Source organism: Mizuhopecten yessoensis, unplaced genomic scaffold, assembly GCF_002113885.1.
Source record: "Mizuhopecten yessoensis strain PY_sf001 unplaced genomic scaffold, ASM211388v2 scaffold1539, whole genome shotgun sequence".
NCBI classification, from domain to species: domain Eukaryota; kingdom Metazoa; phylum Mollusca; class Bivalvia; order Pectinida; family Pectinidae; genus Mizuhopecten; species Mizuhopecten yessoensis.
The window spans coordinates 1,077,277-1,091,597 of record NW_018404097.1 but is presented as its reverse complement, the minus strand read 5'-3'; the positions used below and the strand labels follow the sequence as shown (position 1 = coordinate 1,091,597).

The 14,321-nt window shown below is 36.6% G+C and overlaps 3 protein-coding genes across 3 annotated transcripts in view; 1 reads left to right on the top strand and 2 right to left on the bottom strand.

The window, feature by feature from the left end:
• Nucleotides 1–543: 543 nt before the first annotated feature.
• On the bottom strand, nucleotides 544–3,436 carry LOC110464728 (putative uncharacterized protein DDB_G0282133). The gene has a single exon (XM_021520095.1). The coding sequence runs from the start codon at nucleotides 2,983–2,985 to the stop codon at nucleotides 1,876–1,878; it is 1,110 nt and encodes a 369-aa protein (XP_021375770.1). The 5' UTR covers nucleotides 2,986–3,436; the 3' UTR covers nucleotides 544–1,875.
• Nucleotides 3,437–3,534: 98 nt separating this feature from the next.
• On the bottom strand, nucleotides 3,535–9,988 carry LOC110464738 (ubiquitin domain-containing protein 2-like). Its single transcript, XM_021520105.1, has 3 exons — nucleotides 9,830–9,988; nucleotides 5,480–5,716; nucleotides 3,535–4,737 (listed from the first exon to the last, which is right to left on the bottom strand). The coding sequence occupies exons 1-3, from the start codon at nucleotides 9,894–9,896 to the stop codon at nucleotides 4,346–4,348; spliced, it is 696 nt and encodes a 231-aa protein (XP_021375780.1). The 5' UTR covers nucleotides 9,897–9,988; the 3' UTR covers nucleotides 3,535–4,345.
• A 399-nt stretch (nucleotides 9,989–10,387) lies between these two features.
• The window catches only part of LOC110464717 (MMS19 nucleotide excision repair protein homolog), a 29,772-nt gene continuing 25,838 nt past the window's right edge, over nucleotides 10,388–14,321 (top strand). Inside the window, exons 1-2 of the mRNA XM_021520085.1 lie at nucleotides 10,388–10,526; nucleotides 12,334–12,382. Coding sequence (XP_021375760.1) covers nucleotides 10,445–10,526; nucleotides 12,334–12,382 — 131 coding nt within the window. The 5' untranslated portion in view covers nucleotides 10,388–10,444. The remainder of the gene's footprint in view (nucleotides 10,527–12,333; nucleotides 12,383–14,321) is intronic.

Here is a 14,321-nt window from a genome sequence, read left to right as displayed (position 1 = left end):
AAATACAATGTATAACACTGTGAATAAAACATACAAATCTGCCACTGTGTACAGTTGTAAATCTGCCACTGTGTACAGTTGTATATCAGCCACTGTGTACAGTTGTATATCTGCCACTGTGTACAGTTGTATATCAGCCACTGTGTACAGTTGTATATCTGCCACTGTACATGTGTACAGTTGTATATCTGCCACTGTGTACAGTTGTATATCTGCCACTGTGTACAGTTGTATATCTGCCACTGTGTACAGTTGTATATCTGCCACTGTGTACAGTTGTATATCTGCCACTGTGTACAGTTGTATATCTGCCACTGTGTACAGTTGTATATCTGCCACTGTGTACAGTTGTATATCTGCCACTGTGTACAGTTGTATATCTGCCACTGTGTACAGTTGTATATCTGCCACTGTGTACAGTTGTATATCTGCCACTGTGTACAGTTGTATATCTGCCACTGTGTACAGTTGTATATCTGCCACTGTGTACAGTTGTATATCTGCCACTGTGTACAGTTGTATATCTGCCACTGTGTACAGTTGTATATCTGCCACTGTGTACAGTTGTATATCTGCCACTGTGTACAGTTGTATATCTGCCACTGTACATGTGTACAGTTGTATATCAGCCACTGTGTACAGTTGTAAATCTGCCACTGTGTACAGTTGTATATCAGCCACTGTGTACAGTTGTATATCTGCCACTGTACAGTTGTATATCTGCCACTGTACATGTGTACAGTTGTATATCTTCCACTGTTTACAGTTGTATATCTGCCACTGTACATGTGTACAGTTGTATATCAGCCAATGTGTACAGTTGTATATCCATTTATATATAGTACAAATGAAAGCATTATTATACATTTGTATACATGAAATATATATACAGTAATGGACACTTTTACATATATATATATATAGTAGCAGAGACCATGCTTGAAGCTCCTGTAAACCTGGGACAAATCTGTGTTTACAATTAATCAACGGTCATCATGGAGGATCACCAAGAATATTGTGTGTGCAATATTTAATGAACCTTCACTTTCCCCTCACTAGATCACTAATACCAGACTTGAAGACATGCTCTTCACTTGGATCAAGATTTGCATCATTAGTAAAAAAAAACTAAAAAAACATACACATATGTTTTATCATGCCATGTGATTTCTTTGAAGTCGATGACATACAATTGTATATATATGCTTCATAAATTGATAAGTTAAAGTCATGATTATCAATTGAAATTATTATACTGACTTCACTGAAAACTAGTTTTCTAATAATATTGAATATATATGTGGTATGTCTAACAAATGTACATCTTTAAGATGTTGCTTTGTTTACAGGATAAAAGTACTGGACATGACCCGTTATATATACAAGGGGTACACCTGTTAATGAGCAGAGACGTGTTGTTTATTTTTGGTCAGTATTGTGAACTTTGACCTATTAAACTTATCACAGCATGGCACTGACTTTAGACATGACATTAAGGGAGGAAGGAGATGCCCTAGTAATACCTAGCAACTTGGGTTTATAATATGTTAAAGTGCAAAATGACAAAACAGGACTTAAATATTGTATAATGGGTTGAAGATTGGAACCCTGGCTATGTTCTGTCTCTAGAGCATGATAACTCAGCTTCCATTTATTCAAAATTTAATATCATCCCACATGAATAGCTGGTAGACCACAGGTACAAGCCTCGTCTGTCTATTCACCCATTATATTATGGGTTTATTGAAAGACGAGGCTAGTGCCTGTGGATAAATGTGTCATCATACGACTTTCAATATCAAACCTGGGTAAGAAATGATAAACCTTGACTCCCGTTTTGTTTTTATGCTTTGTGAAAGTCTGCACCAAAATGTTTTAATTAATTATATAAGCACAGTTACTCGTATTCGAGCTACAGTTACTCGCATTCGAGCTACAGTTACTCGTCTTCGAGCTACAGTTTCTCGTATTCGAGCTACAGTTCCTCGTATTCGAGCTACAGTTACTCGTATTCGGGCTACAGTTTCTCGTATTCGAGCTACAGTTACTCGCATTCGAGCTACAGTTACTCGCATTCGAGCTAAAGTTACTCGCATTCGAGCTACAGTTACTCGCATTCGAGCTAAAGTTACTCGCATTCGAGCTACAGTTACTCGCATTCGAGCTACAGTTACTCGCATTCGAGCTAAAGTTACTCGCATTCGAGCTACAGTTACTCGCATTCGAGCTAAAGTTACTCGCATTCGAGCTACAGTTACTCGCATTCGAGCTAAAGTTACTCGCATTCGAGCTACAGTTACTCGCATTCGAGCTACAGTTACTCGCATTCGAGCTAAAGTTACTCGCATTCGAGCTACAGTTACTCGCATTCGAGCTAAAGTTACTCGCATTCGAGCTACAGTTACTCGCATTCGAGCTACAGTTACTCGTCTTCGAGCTACAGTTTCTCGTATTCGAGCTACAGTTAATCGTATTCGAGCTACAGTTTCTCGTATTCGAGCTACAGTTAATCGTATTCGAGCTACAGTTTCTCGTATTCGAGCTACAGTTACTCGCATTCGAGCTACAGTTACTCGCATTCGAGCTAAAGTTACTCGCATTCGAGCTACAGTTACTCGCATTCGAGCTAAAGTTACTCGCATTCGAGCTACAGTTACTCGCATTCGAGCTAAAGTTACTCGCATTCGAGCTACAGTTACTCGCATTCGAGCTACAGTTACTCGCATTCGAGCTAAAGTTACTCGCATTCGAGCTACAGTTACTCGCATTCGAGCTACAGTTACTCGCATTCGAGCTACAGTTACTCGCATTCGAGGTAGGGTTACTCGTATTCGAGCTACAGTTACTCGTATTCAAGCTACAGTTACTCGTATGCGAGCTACAGTTACTCGTATTCGAGCTACAGTTACTCGAACTACAGTTACTCGTATTCGAGCTACAGTTACTCGAACTACAGTTACTCGTATTCGAGCTACAGTTACTCATATTCGAGCTACAGTTACTCGTATTCAAGCTACAGTTACTCGTATGCGAGCTACAGTTACTCGTATTCGAGCTACAGTTAATCGTATTCGAGCTACAGTTTCTCGTATTCGAGCTACAGTTCCTCGTATTCGAGCTACAGTTACTCGTATTCGGGCTACAGTTTCTCGTATTCGAGCTACAGTTACTCGTATTTGAGCTACAGTTTCTCGTATTCGAGCTACAGTTACTCGTATTCAAGCTACAGTTACTCGTATGAAAAATAGTGTATCATGATCATGACATTAAACCAGTAAAAAAAAAATCCGAAACATCAATTTTTTATTAATTGGCTTCAAATAAATATGAAATTTTCCCAAATTATCCAGCTATTTGATAAAACATACTTACTTCAGGGTCCCAGTAAGAGAGAACATTAAAAGGTGTATTGGTTATTTTGTTTTGATTTAACAGGGTCTTTTTATAATTTTGAAAAATCTTAAGTACTTCTGTAATTTTTTATGTCAGTTGGGAAATATTTTTTCTTTATTGCTTCTCTATTTTTTTTGGTTAAATCAGTTTTTAAACAACAACTGAAAATGTTGGTTGTTTAAAATTTTATAAAAATTTAAATTTGTTCAATCAATCTATTGGAACTAAGGTAAAAGTTAAATCTTGCAAATATTTATTCTGAATAAGGAAATGATCATCAACTGAAAAAAAGTGATAACCATGTTTACAAAATTAAAATTTGAATTTCCTGTTATGCTATTGAAGTTTAATACAGTTCAACCTACCTAGTTTAATACACCTACATAAAACAAATCCTTTAACGAGATCAGACAGTACTTTGTACATAAATATTAAACCACACCTTTGATCATGCAAAATACTTGTCTATTCAAAAGGGAATATTTATTCCCATTGTGTTCGGATGAGACAGGTGTCAGTGTACATAGTTAGGGACATTGAGATGTGTTGTTTGCTGATTAACCAAAGTGAAGTATTGAACTTTACATGTATACAAGTGTATCCATGTAACAAAAAAGTCCTACCTCTATTTGACTTACTCTTATAGAATAGATGTGGCTGTAATACATGTCTATATTGTCAAGGTCACTGTACATAAGTCTAAAGAGCTGTGACTTTGGTCCAATATCCTGTTAACTTAGGACACAAGCACAGCATGCCCTCCTTTAACATCCTGTATCTATATATCCCGATGATTCCAGACGTATACCTGCAGGAATCCAGATATCATTCAGAGCGTCTCAGAACAGCCTCAAGTAAATGAGTCAGTTTGAAACAACACCTCGTCGTCCTGGGACACATCCTATTGATTTAGGAAGAGTCCTTGTATATTTGGGATGTCCTTCTTTTAAAATTAACTTCCTTCGGATAAAACTGTTTCTGGGGATACAATGACTTGAACCACGTAACTTTTGGGAATTTTTATATCTTCAATGCGCAATTTATCACTTAACATACGTCCAGCAAAAAACCATCTTTGTCTTGCTGGTTCTACCTCAGTCTCTTCAAAGATTCGGTTTTTCAGTTTAAGCACAGTATCTGTGGTGCGGACGTACAGCTTTAGATCTTTATTGATGGTGGACAATCGGAACTTGATGGGGAGTTCCAGTCCAGGGGAGGCATTCTCAGCGTCCTGATCCACGTCTCCCTCACTTGCTTCCTCTATCAGGTTGGTCGGGGCACTCAAAACATATACAGGTAACTGATAACGGTTTCCCAACTCATCATAGCAGTCCATTAGTGTACCTGGGTTAGTGAACAATTCTATTTTTAACAAGATTATTTTTTATATTTATCATAATACAGTCCTATCATTCAATACCAATTCTTTCACTCCTCTCTATGACACAACAAAACAAAGTATCTACCAGCAACATTTCGGTCAATACCAGGATGCTGATATAATGTAAATGAGATTTTATTACATAGAATTTGAGGGTGTAACAATAAACAGATATAACGTTTTACAGTGAAAGGTCTCTAAAATATGTCCTCCTATGTGATGTTGTATCAGGGAAGGGTATCTTAGAGAAAGAGACTGAAGGATTTTGTTTGAATCTAATCAGGCAATAAACAATATTCAAATGATAGAATGAAGAGTGTTAACTATATGAAACTGAAGTAATCTATTAAAGTTTGAATCTTGAAAATGACACTGACAACAGCTTTTAAGAAATGTAAGAGTTATAATGGGTTACTAGTGTTAGACTATTTTATTTGTATAATCCTGTTATTTCATGTAGTTTGAATTTAAATTTAAATACCACACCTTAACACAATCATAAGAAATCCAATGATAGCAAAATGCCACATTTTAACAATGTTCCTATAGACATCCCATCAACCTACCCCAGTATTCTTTATACAGATGTGCATTTTCTACATATGAACATGAAGCATGAAGCTTTAGATCTTAACCTATAAAATGACCAATTCAATTTACTGAGATAATACAAAATGCAGCGCTAAAGCTTTGCGTTATACAAACCATGGGGTAGGGAAATGTTGGCCCCGTCTACGATAGCCTGAGCTAAAGTGTGGTCCCCTGTCTCCAGCGCATAGGCAGCCCCTTTAAGGGCATCCCAAATCTCCTTTCTTCCTTCAAATGCAGGAGCGGTGTCCCAGAATTCATCTCTCTTGCTACGCAGCTGACCTTCAGTCAAAGGGACATCACTCTTCCATTTTGGTTTCTCTGGCTTAAGCGGTTGATTTCGTCCTAGAGCAACTGAATTGAACAAAATGTATCATCATTATCCAATTAGTGGTCCTGAAGTAATGTCTTATATACACGACTAAACTAATTATAAGTATGTCCTGAATATGTACTTATCTTTTGCTTAATCACAAAATGTTGTTCTCAAAAATCAACCAGTTGGTTTTTTATCTTTACATTAATGTTACCCATCTGCTGCCCTGTACTGTAATAGTACCCCTCCAATGCAGTGCAACATAATCTACAGCCCTGATACCTAGCTACACTTAGCAAGTACATATTACAAGTACTTGTTACAAGATAGCATAGAAACTGATCCATACACTGTATATATCTGCTTTATTTATAATGTCTATTTTTGTAGTCCACACAAACTAGACTTACTGGTATTACATTTTTGTATTTTATCCACCCAAATTTTATGTACACATATTATACTGGCACATTTTCCATAGTCACAAATACATATCTTGTCCAATGGTGTTAGGTTATAGGATCAATTGAATATAGATGCCTCTGAATAACACATCCTATCAGTGTTCCAATACCTACACTTTTCCAGCTCATTAAACATGAGACATGACCAGGCACTGACAGATCATCTTGTAAGTAGAGATGAAGAATGCTGGACAGGGCAAAATATTATATTACATATATACTGCCTCCTCTGTTTTTCTATCTCCATGGGGACAGGGCATAGCATCATTTATATAGATCCAGCTTAATCTCAGAGGTCTCCAAAAAATAACACTATATATTTTAATGCTTATCATATAAACCGTTTTTCCCATCACCACATTCATGTCACCACCATTTGAAATACCTGACTCCTATAGATATGCATCAAGTTAGACTTGATACTTTCATAATATAATTTCAACTCTTACAATTTTATCATAGGAATCAAAGTATTAAAAAATATCTATTAAAAAACCCACTTACACTTACATTGCCCACACTTAGTTATAACAAGGTATTATATTCATACACAAAGAATAACTTCAAATTTAATTACAAGCAAAAGGCAAAATGTGGTGAATTCAGTGAATGAAAATTTTGAACATTAAAAGTAAGAACTTCCTACATTTAAACCTATTGTTTAAAACTTTCTTTGAATTCTTGAGGATTCCCAGTTAATTCCTGTTAGAGGTTGCATTTGGTCTCACAAACTCACATTGTGGACAATTGAAAAATGTTTAAAGAAGAAGGGTGTCCATTTAAATGAAAAGTAGACAGGTTTTAAAATGTTTATTTTAGGACATTTATTTGTAGCACATTTGTATGTAAACTTTAATTACCGGAGGTGTGTGTATATATACATGTGTATATGAATCATTCGACCAACAGAAAACCTGGGCTTGTAGCCCAGTACCATATTTCTCCTGTGATAAGCCTCAGGCCGTCTCACACATAACATCTGACTCAAAGTAGTAGGGAGCTGTCCCAGAACAATGGGATAATGCTTGTCAGCATTTCTACTGAAATGCAGTAGATAGATATGCGTGCACTTATTACCAGACATAATAATAATAATTTGAGGTATTGTATACCCCTTTATTACATACTTACTAATAAAGACGAAAAATTTATCAAAAGATAGTAGCTTAAATTATTAGTAAGTATGTAATAAACAGAATAAAACATGACTTTTTCCATATCACACCCAGTATCAACCCTCGACTAATATCAGCCCTCGGGCCTTCGGCCCTTGGGCTGATATTGCAGTCTCGGGTTGATACTGGGTGTGATAAGGAAAAAGGCATGTATTATTCTCTATTTATCACAACCTAGTTTGTAGGTCGTCTCGAAGCGGTTAACAAATTATTATCTGTGGTTATAGGGCCTTTGCAAACCAGCCAGTATCTTTCTCAACTCCCTGGGGAGCATACAGCTGGTGCTGCCATTTCTGCACTCACAACTAGCATTTAATAATTATAGCACTGCCCAACCGCGTACTCATTTACAGCTGAGTAGACTGGAACAAACGGAGTAAGTATCTTGCTCAAAGATACAACACAGTGCCGTGCCATAACTCGAACCTGCAACCCTTCGGTCATGAGCCTGGCATCCTACCACTAGACTACTGTGCCTCCAAATATCAGATAAATATGACAGATTTTATGTCAGGGCTTGTAAAGATGTCCAATATTTATAATGAAAGTGTTGGTGGAGCAAGTATACAATATTTTCTTAATCTGCCAGCAGACTAGGAATGTACAGATGATTTGCCTCCAAATGAAAACTGTAAGCTAGGTCTTTAACAATAACTCTTATTTTGTTTTAATCTTTCCCCAAATTTAAGGTAATTTCACCCCTAACTCGTCCCAAAACTGTTTGTTCAAAATCAACTATATCCGAAGAATTGAGAACTAATGTTATCACCCCAAAACCGTTTGCCAAAAATTAAATATCCATCAGAATATAGACAACTACCGCTAACTAAAAACTTAACACTAAATCTTAATCTATACTTTAAACCTTAACAATGACAAGACCCTATTTTTTTTATTTTTTTTTAAATCTAAACCATATATAATCTGACTCTAAAACGAACCCTTTACCCTTTTAGCACTCAAAATGTGGGCATTATATGTCTTTTGAAGTGATATCATCCTCTATGCTCGCTTTCATTTTCACTGCACCCCTGGAATATGTCATAGCAAAATTATAGGCTCAGTGTGCATGCATCACCTTGTGGATGAGATGAGAAGACTAGTTTGATCCTTTGATGTACATCTTAAGAATCTGTCACTCACGTAACTAAAATAGACAAGTTTTTAAGTCGTGTGTCACTCGCCTGTAATCTTCAAAGGACAGGTATCAGCCTAGCGATTGGTCTGGTTTCTTTACCCGAGACCAATCAAATAGCTTGCTGCGTGCCTTCAATTTTGCTGTGACATTTCCAGGGGTGCAGAGAGTGAAAATGAGTGTAACCCCTGAAGTATCGAGGATGAGGCGATGAAAAATAATGGATAGGGCGAAATGATTTTTGGGGTCAAATTGATGTTGCAATATGATTTTTGGGGTACAGGGTAAATGGCAGGGGTATTATGGGTAATAAGGGGATCGGAAGTAATGGTTTTGGGTCAAACATCCTGAACCAGTTTCTAAATATGAAACTACACATCCCCTGAATTACTCATCTGTCAGGGTTGTTCTGATCTCAAATTTAGAATACTAGCCTGCAATCTATTTGATTATTTTCTTATCTTTGGAATTATATGGTCAAAAATAGAAAGGGAAATCGTGCGGTTACAACATACTACAGCTTCTACCAGTAAGGCAGGTAATATTGTCCACACTCCAACCCAATGAATGATGACACATCACAATGGAAAAATAATTTATCTTTCGCTGTATAATACATCGTTGTAAGCTTTTTAGCTTTTGGAGATGTCTTGATTCTATTTCCTTTACTTATATATAGTGTCCAACCAGTTGCGCATAAATGATAAAAAGTCCGTTATTTACACATTGATGGTTTGTGGCAGTATATCAGTCTTGTTGCTCACACATTATACTTGACAAAAAACAGTTCTCTCTCTATATACCATTATAAGACCATGCAGTCCAGAGTCAACTAATATAAATTCACTGCAGGTTGGTCGCTAGCAAGACGCATATACTAATATCAAGTTATCAACCATATAGTATCTGTTTCAATGAAGATGACCAGTATCCATTTTTCTATCAAATAAATATATAGGCCCCTATATGTATAATTATTAAAATATTCTTTAATTATGATATGTTCTATCAAGTTATCTATAAATGTATATCTGATGATACGATCGTGTCTAATACACTTTAAATTATATGTATTGGGGAGAAAGTATGGCATGGATCATATGATCAGCTGTAACAAGGAAATAAACCAAACAAGGAAATTTGTATTTCCACAACAATCAGTGACAAAACAATTAAACTGAAACATATGATTACAAAGCAGGCAACAGCGAAAGCTCCTTCAACACAGCCAGTAGTTCGTGGGCGACGAAGTGGCCAATCATTCTGCTATTGTCATAAGGCCTACTTGATACAGGATAGGAATGGTGATGAAACTGGAATTGGTAAAACTGCATCCGGCTTTTCCGAAAGGTACCGGTTCGGAACATTTAACGTTACCTGCAGCGTCTGATGATTCGCCTGATGATGGTCCGTTGTCTCTCTGAGATCCAATGCACCCTCCCATCTCTAGAGGGACGGGGGAGGGATCCCGTTGAACAAATACTTGCGAATGGCACTGTCACTGTCACTGTCACAATAACGTCTATTTTCGGAATATCTCCGCACTAAAGAATTATTGATATTCTATCTAAAAAAGTCGTTTTGGTTAAATTACTTCATTGTTTTAGCTCAGACTATTTTATTCGAATAATGGTATATTAATAGGAAATAGTGTCAATATTTCATTCTAATAATTATGTATTTCCTATTATTGTAGTCCCGTCTTAAGGACATTCTAATTTAAAAGAATAGGTAACATGTTTCCGGAAATTTGACATTACCACGAAAGGAAAATGGGGCAAGCAACTGAATTTTTTTCGTAAGTTTTTGAATTGATTTTTGAATATTTTGTTATTAAGTTTTCCTTTTCATTAACATTTTTTGCATTACAGAACGGCTAATGATGACCTTTCGTGAGTGGACAATGATTTCCTTCCGGATTTATTTTACGCGTCCCCATGCAGAAATTGGTATCAACAACAAAACTGTGACCGCAGCAAATGATTATAAAAGATGGCTGCGCCCATGTGGAAAAGTGCGCTGGACGATTATGTCAAAACTGAAATTGATTCCATGGCTCCCGATGTTGTTAAATGTAGGCTAACATTTTCCCTCCTGGGATACTTTTTAATTTTCATAATTTATTGGAAATATATATCCCCTTCTCACCTAATATGAAATAGGCGAGACCTAAACAGTGGGCACACATACACATGAAATTACTGTTTCCTACATAATTTTACAGTTTCATTTTATGTACTGTCAGTAGAGTGAACATCCGGTCCTCGCATAATTCAATAGATATACCATTATACCAACAACCCAGATGGGGTATACATTGGTTTGGGTGGATGTTGCGGTATCAGCAGGTTTGGGAAAACTCTGCTGCACACACGCGAGAATAGTCCGAATTATTCTGACGTTTTATCGACTTTTTTTAATCGACGACAGACCGATATGATAAAACGTCAGAATAATTCAGACTCACACGAGAATAACCACATTGTATGTACATATCTGTGGTATCTACAAAATTTGGTATATAAGTCAAGAGTATCGACTACAGCATTTAAAACACTTCTCCACTTTGCTTTTTCTAAATTCTGATATTTCTCTTTCACACTATCAATACCCCCCTCACAACCAACACCACTTTCAGGCCTTCATGACTCCGGTTAGTCAGTGTGTTCCATGTGTGGTTGAAATAGTATATAGAACACTTTGCTAGTAGAGTGAGCTAGAAACCCTGGTACCGTATTTTAGTAAATTTGATGGTCAATCATCACTGGACCATTTGCTTCATAAGAAAACCATAGGTGTTGCCAAGCAGACTGTGCTCTATGAGACGAGGAAAAGGATCAGCTGACAATGCTCTACAGAATCACAGACTTTTGTGAAACAGATTTCAAATTCCCACCAGCATGGTGAAATTAACTGCCTAGCGCAAGTGGTGACAGTCAACATCACTGCATAGACTTGCATCTATGTCATCAGTAAGGTCATGAAAGGCCATCATAAGGGGGTTTTGTTATACATTTGAAGCCACTGGAAGGGCTCTCTAGGTGATCTAAGCTTTCTCTTAAAGGAATAGTTGAGACTACAGACAGGGGTATCATTTTAAACCAACAAAAGTTTCTTTACAAAAGAAATTACCCCCAACCACTGCCCACTTGATATCATATAAAACCATCATCTAGATGCGTCAAATATAAGATCCAGTCCACACCATGAATAGAAATTGCTAAGGAACTGGAAGTCCCATAGTGCAGCCAATCAGACAACATAAGGCCACATCTTCTAAAAGAACTTGAAATCATCATTACCAAACTCCTCATCAGTGATGTTTACCTTTGATCACATGATGAAGGAGCTGTTTCATGTGCAGGGGACAGATGTATGTTGTTCCTATTATCTAAGGAAGATGAGGAGTCTGATGCAGCAGCTTGACTACAGACTAGAGTTTCTTACCTCCATTTGCTTGAAAACTAGAACACATCAAATACAGGAAATTCTTACACCAATGACCAGCATAACCTTCTTACCCATAACCCACACAGAATTAGGATACAACTTAAACACAGGAATATACTTTACATAAGAATAGATTCAGGCATAGATATTCTCTCATAGTAGTTACTTTCAAATTTCCCTAAATTTTACTTTGGAGCAAATAATACTGTTGGTGATTTGAAATGTCACTTTAATCACAGGTAAATTGATATGGTGTGCTGTGTTTCTGTTCTGACTTATCAATTTATCCAACCAGCGTTGATATATATTGATCCATTTGATTGAGACCTTATTTTCGTTACTTTGTGTATTTTTCACCTCTCACCCCCACCCCTTCCCCCAAAAAAAGAAGGTAAAATTATGTATTAACTGTTAAATGTTGTGTATTCCAGTGCTCACAGATAACACTATATCTTTACTGGAGCTGATAGAAGGGCTGGGGTAAGTCTAATAGTCCATTTATTTATTAGAGCTTATCATCATGTACTGTATGTATTTACTACATTCATGGAGAGGAGCTAGAGTGTGGGTAATATGTACTGTATGATTTTACATGGAGAGGAGCTAGAGTGTGGGTAATATGTACTGTGTGTATTTACATTCATAGAGAGGAGCTAGAGTGTGGGTAATATGTACTGTGTGTATTTACATTCATGGAGAGGAGCTAGAGTGTGGGTAATATGTACTGTATGTATTTACTACATTCATGGAGAGGAGCTAGAGTGTGGGTAGTATGTACTGTGTGTATTTACATTCATGGAGAGGAGCTAGAGTGTGGGTAATATGTACTGTGTGTATTTACATTCGTGGAGAGGAGCTAGAGTGTGGGTAATATGTACTGTGTCTATTTACATTCATGGAGAGGAGCTAGAGTGTGGGTAATATGTACTGCATGTATTTACATGGAGAGGAGCTAGAGTGTGGGTAGTATGTACTGTGTGTATTTACATTCATGGAGAAGAGCTAGAGTGTGGGTAATATGTACTGTATGTTTTTACATTCATGGAGAGGAGCTAAGAGTGTGGGTAATATTTACTGTATGTATTTACATGGAGAGGAGCTAGAGTGTGGGTAGTATGTACTCTATGTATTTTCATTCATGGAGAGGAGCTAGAGTGTGGGTAATATGTCCTGTGTGTATTTACATTCATAGAGAGGAGCTAGAGTGTGGGTAGTATGTGCTGTGTGTATTTACATTCATGGAGAGGAACTAGAGTGTGGGTAATATGTACTGTATGTATTTACATTCATGGAGAAGAGCTAGAGTGTGGGCAATATGTACTGTATGTATTTACATTCATGGAGAGGAGCTAGAGTGTTGGTAATATGTACTGCATGTATTTACATGGAGAGGAGCCAGAGTGTGGGTAGTATGTACTGTGTGTATTTACATTCGTGGAGAAGAGCTAGAGTGTGGGTAATATGTACTGTATGTTTTTACATTCATGGAGAGGGGCTAAGAGTGTGGGTAATATTTACTGTGTGTATTTACATGGAAAGGAGCTAGATTGTGGGTAATATGTACTGTATGTATTTACATTCACGGAGAAGAGCTAGAGTGTGGGTAATATGTACTGTATGTATTTACATTCATGGAGAGGAGCTAAGAGTGTGGGTAATATTTACTGTGTGTATTTACATGGAAAGGAGCTAGAGTGTGGGTAATATGTACTGTATGTATTTACATGGAGAGGAGCTAGAGTGTGGGTAATATGCATTAGTAAAGTTTATGCATTATACTTTTAACTGCATCATCAGTTTCATGGGTTTTCAGGAGGATAAATCTGCGAATTCAATACAATAGCAAATAAACATTTCCAGTAAATACGCCTCATATTCTCTAAACGACAACGTTACACAAACTTTTATTCGCTCACATCAATGTAAAAAATGCTTATTAAAAAGTAAAGCTGTATGCATAGTATTCTCATGCTCTTCTTACTGAAAAAAAATAATTATAATGCTTACTTAATGTTTTCCACATGAAATAGTTTGTCAAAGATCATACATGTTTATATCATCAAGCACTTGTATAAGATCTAGATCTCCAGTGACAGTGTATGTTCGTGAAATGACATAATTTGATTACAATGTATTAAATAACAGTATATTTTTTTTACATGTATTCAGATATATTTCAAATTCTGATTTAGCAAGATATACAATGTTCAGGTATTTTCTCACTGATTTGTGAGGAGAGCAGGTTACATAACTCTGAAATACTTATTTTCAAAAGGATTAAACATCTTTTGTAATCACTATTAAATGTCATCTGCCATTATACATGAAATCCCTATTAAATGACATCTGCCATTATACATGTACAACAAAGTACTTGTTTATTCCAGGAACCAAATCTTAAATTATTTGCAAGTGATTT

What these genes read in the sequence shown, in the direction of transcription:
- LOC110464738 (XM_021520105.1), bottom strand. Translation starts at nt 9,896, where the DNA reads ATGGGAGGGTGCATTGGATCTCAGAGAGACAACGGACCATCATCAGGC. An exon ending in CGAATCATCAGACGCTGCAG is followed by an intron (nt 5,717 to 9,829) that starts GTAACGTTAAAT and finishes TGTTCAATTCAG; the next exon opens with TTGCTCTAGGACGAAATCAA. An exon ending in CAACATTTCCCTACCCCATG is followed by an intron (nt 4,738 to 5,479) that starts GTTTGTATAACG and finishes TCACTAACCCAG; the next exon opens with GTACACTAATGGACTGCTAT.
- LOC110464728 (XM_021520095.1), bottom strand. Translation starts at nt 2,985, where the DNA reads ATGAGTAACTGTAGCTCGAATACGAGTAACTGTAGTTCGAGTAACTGT.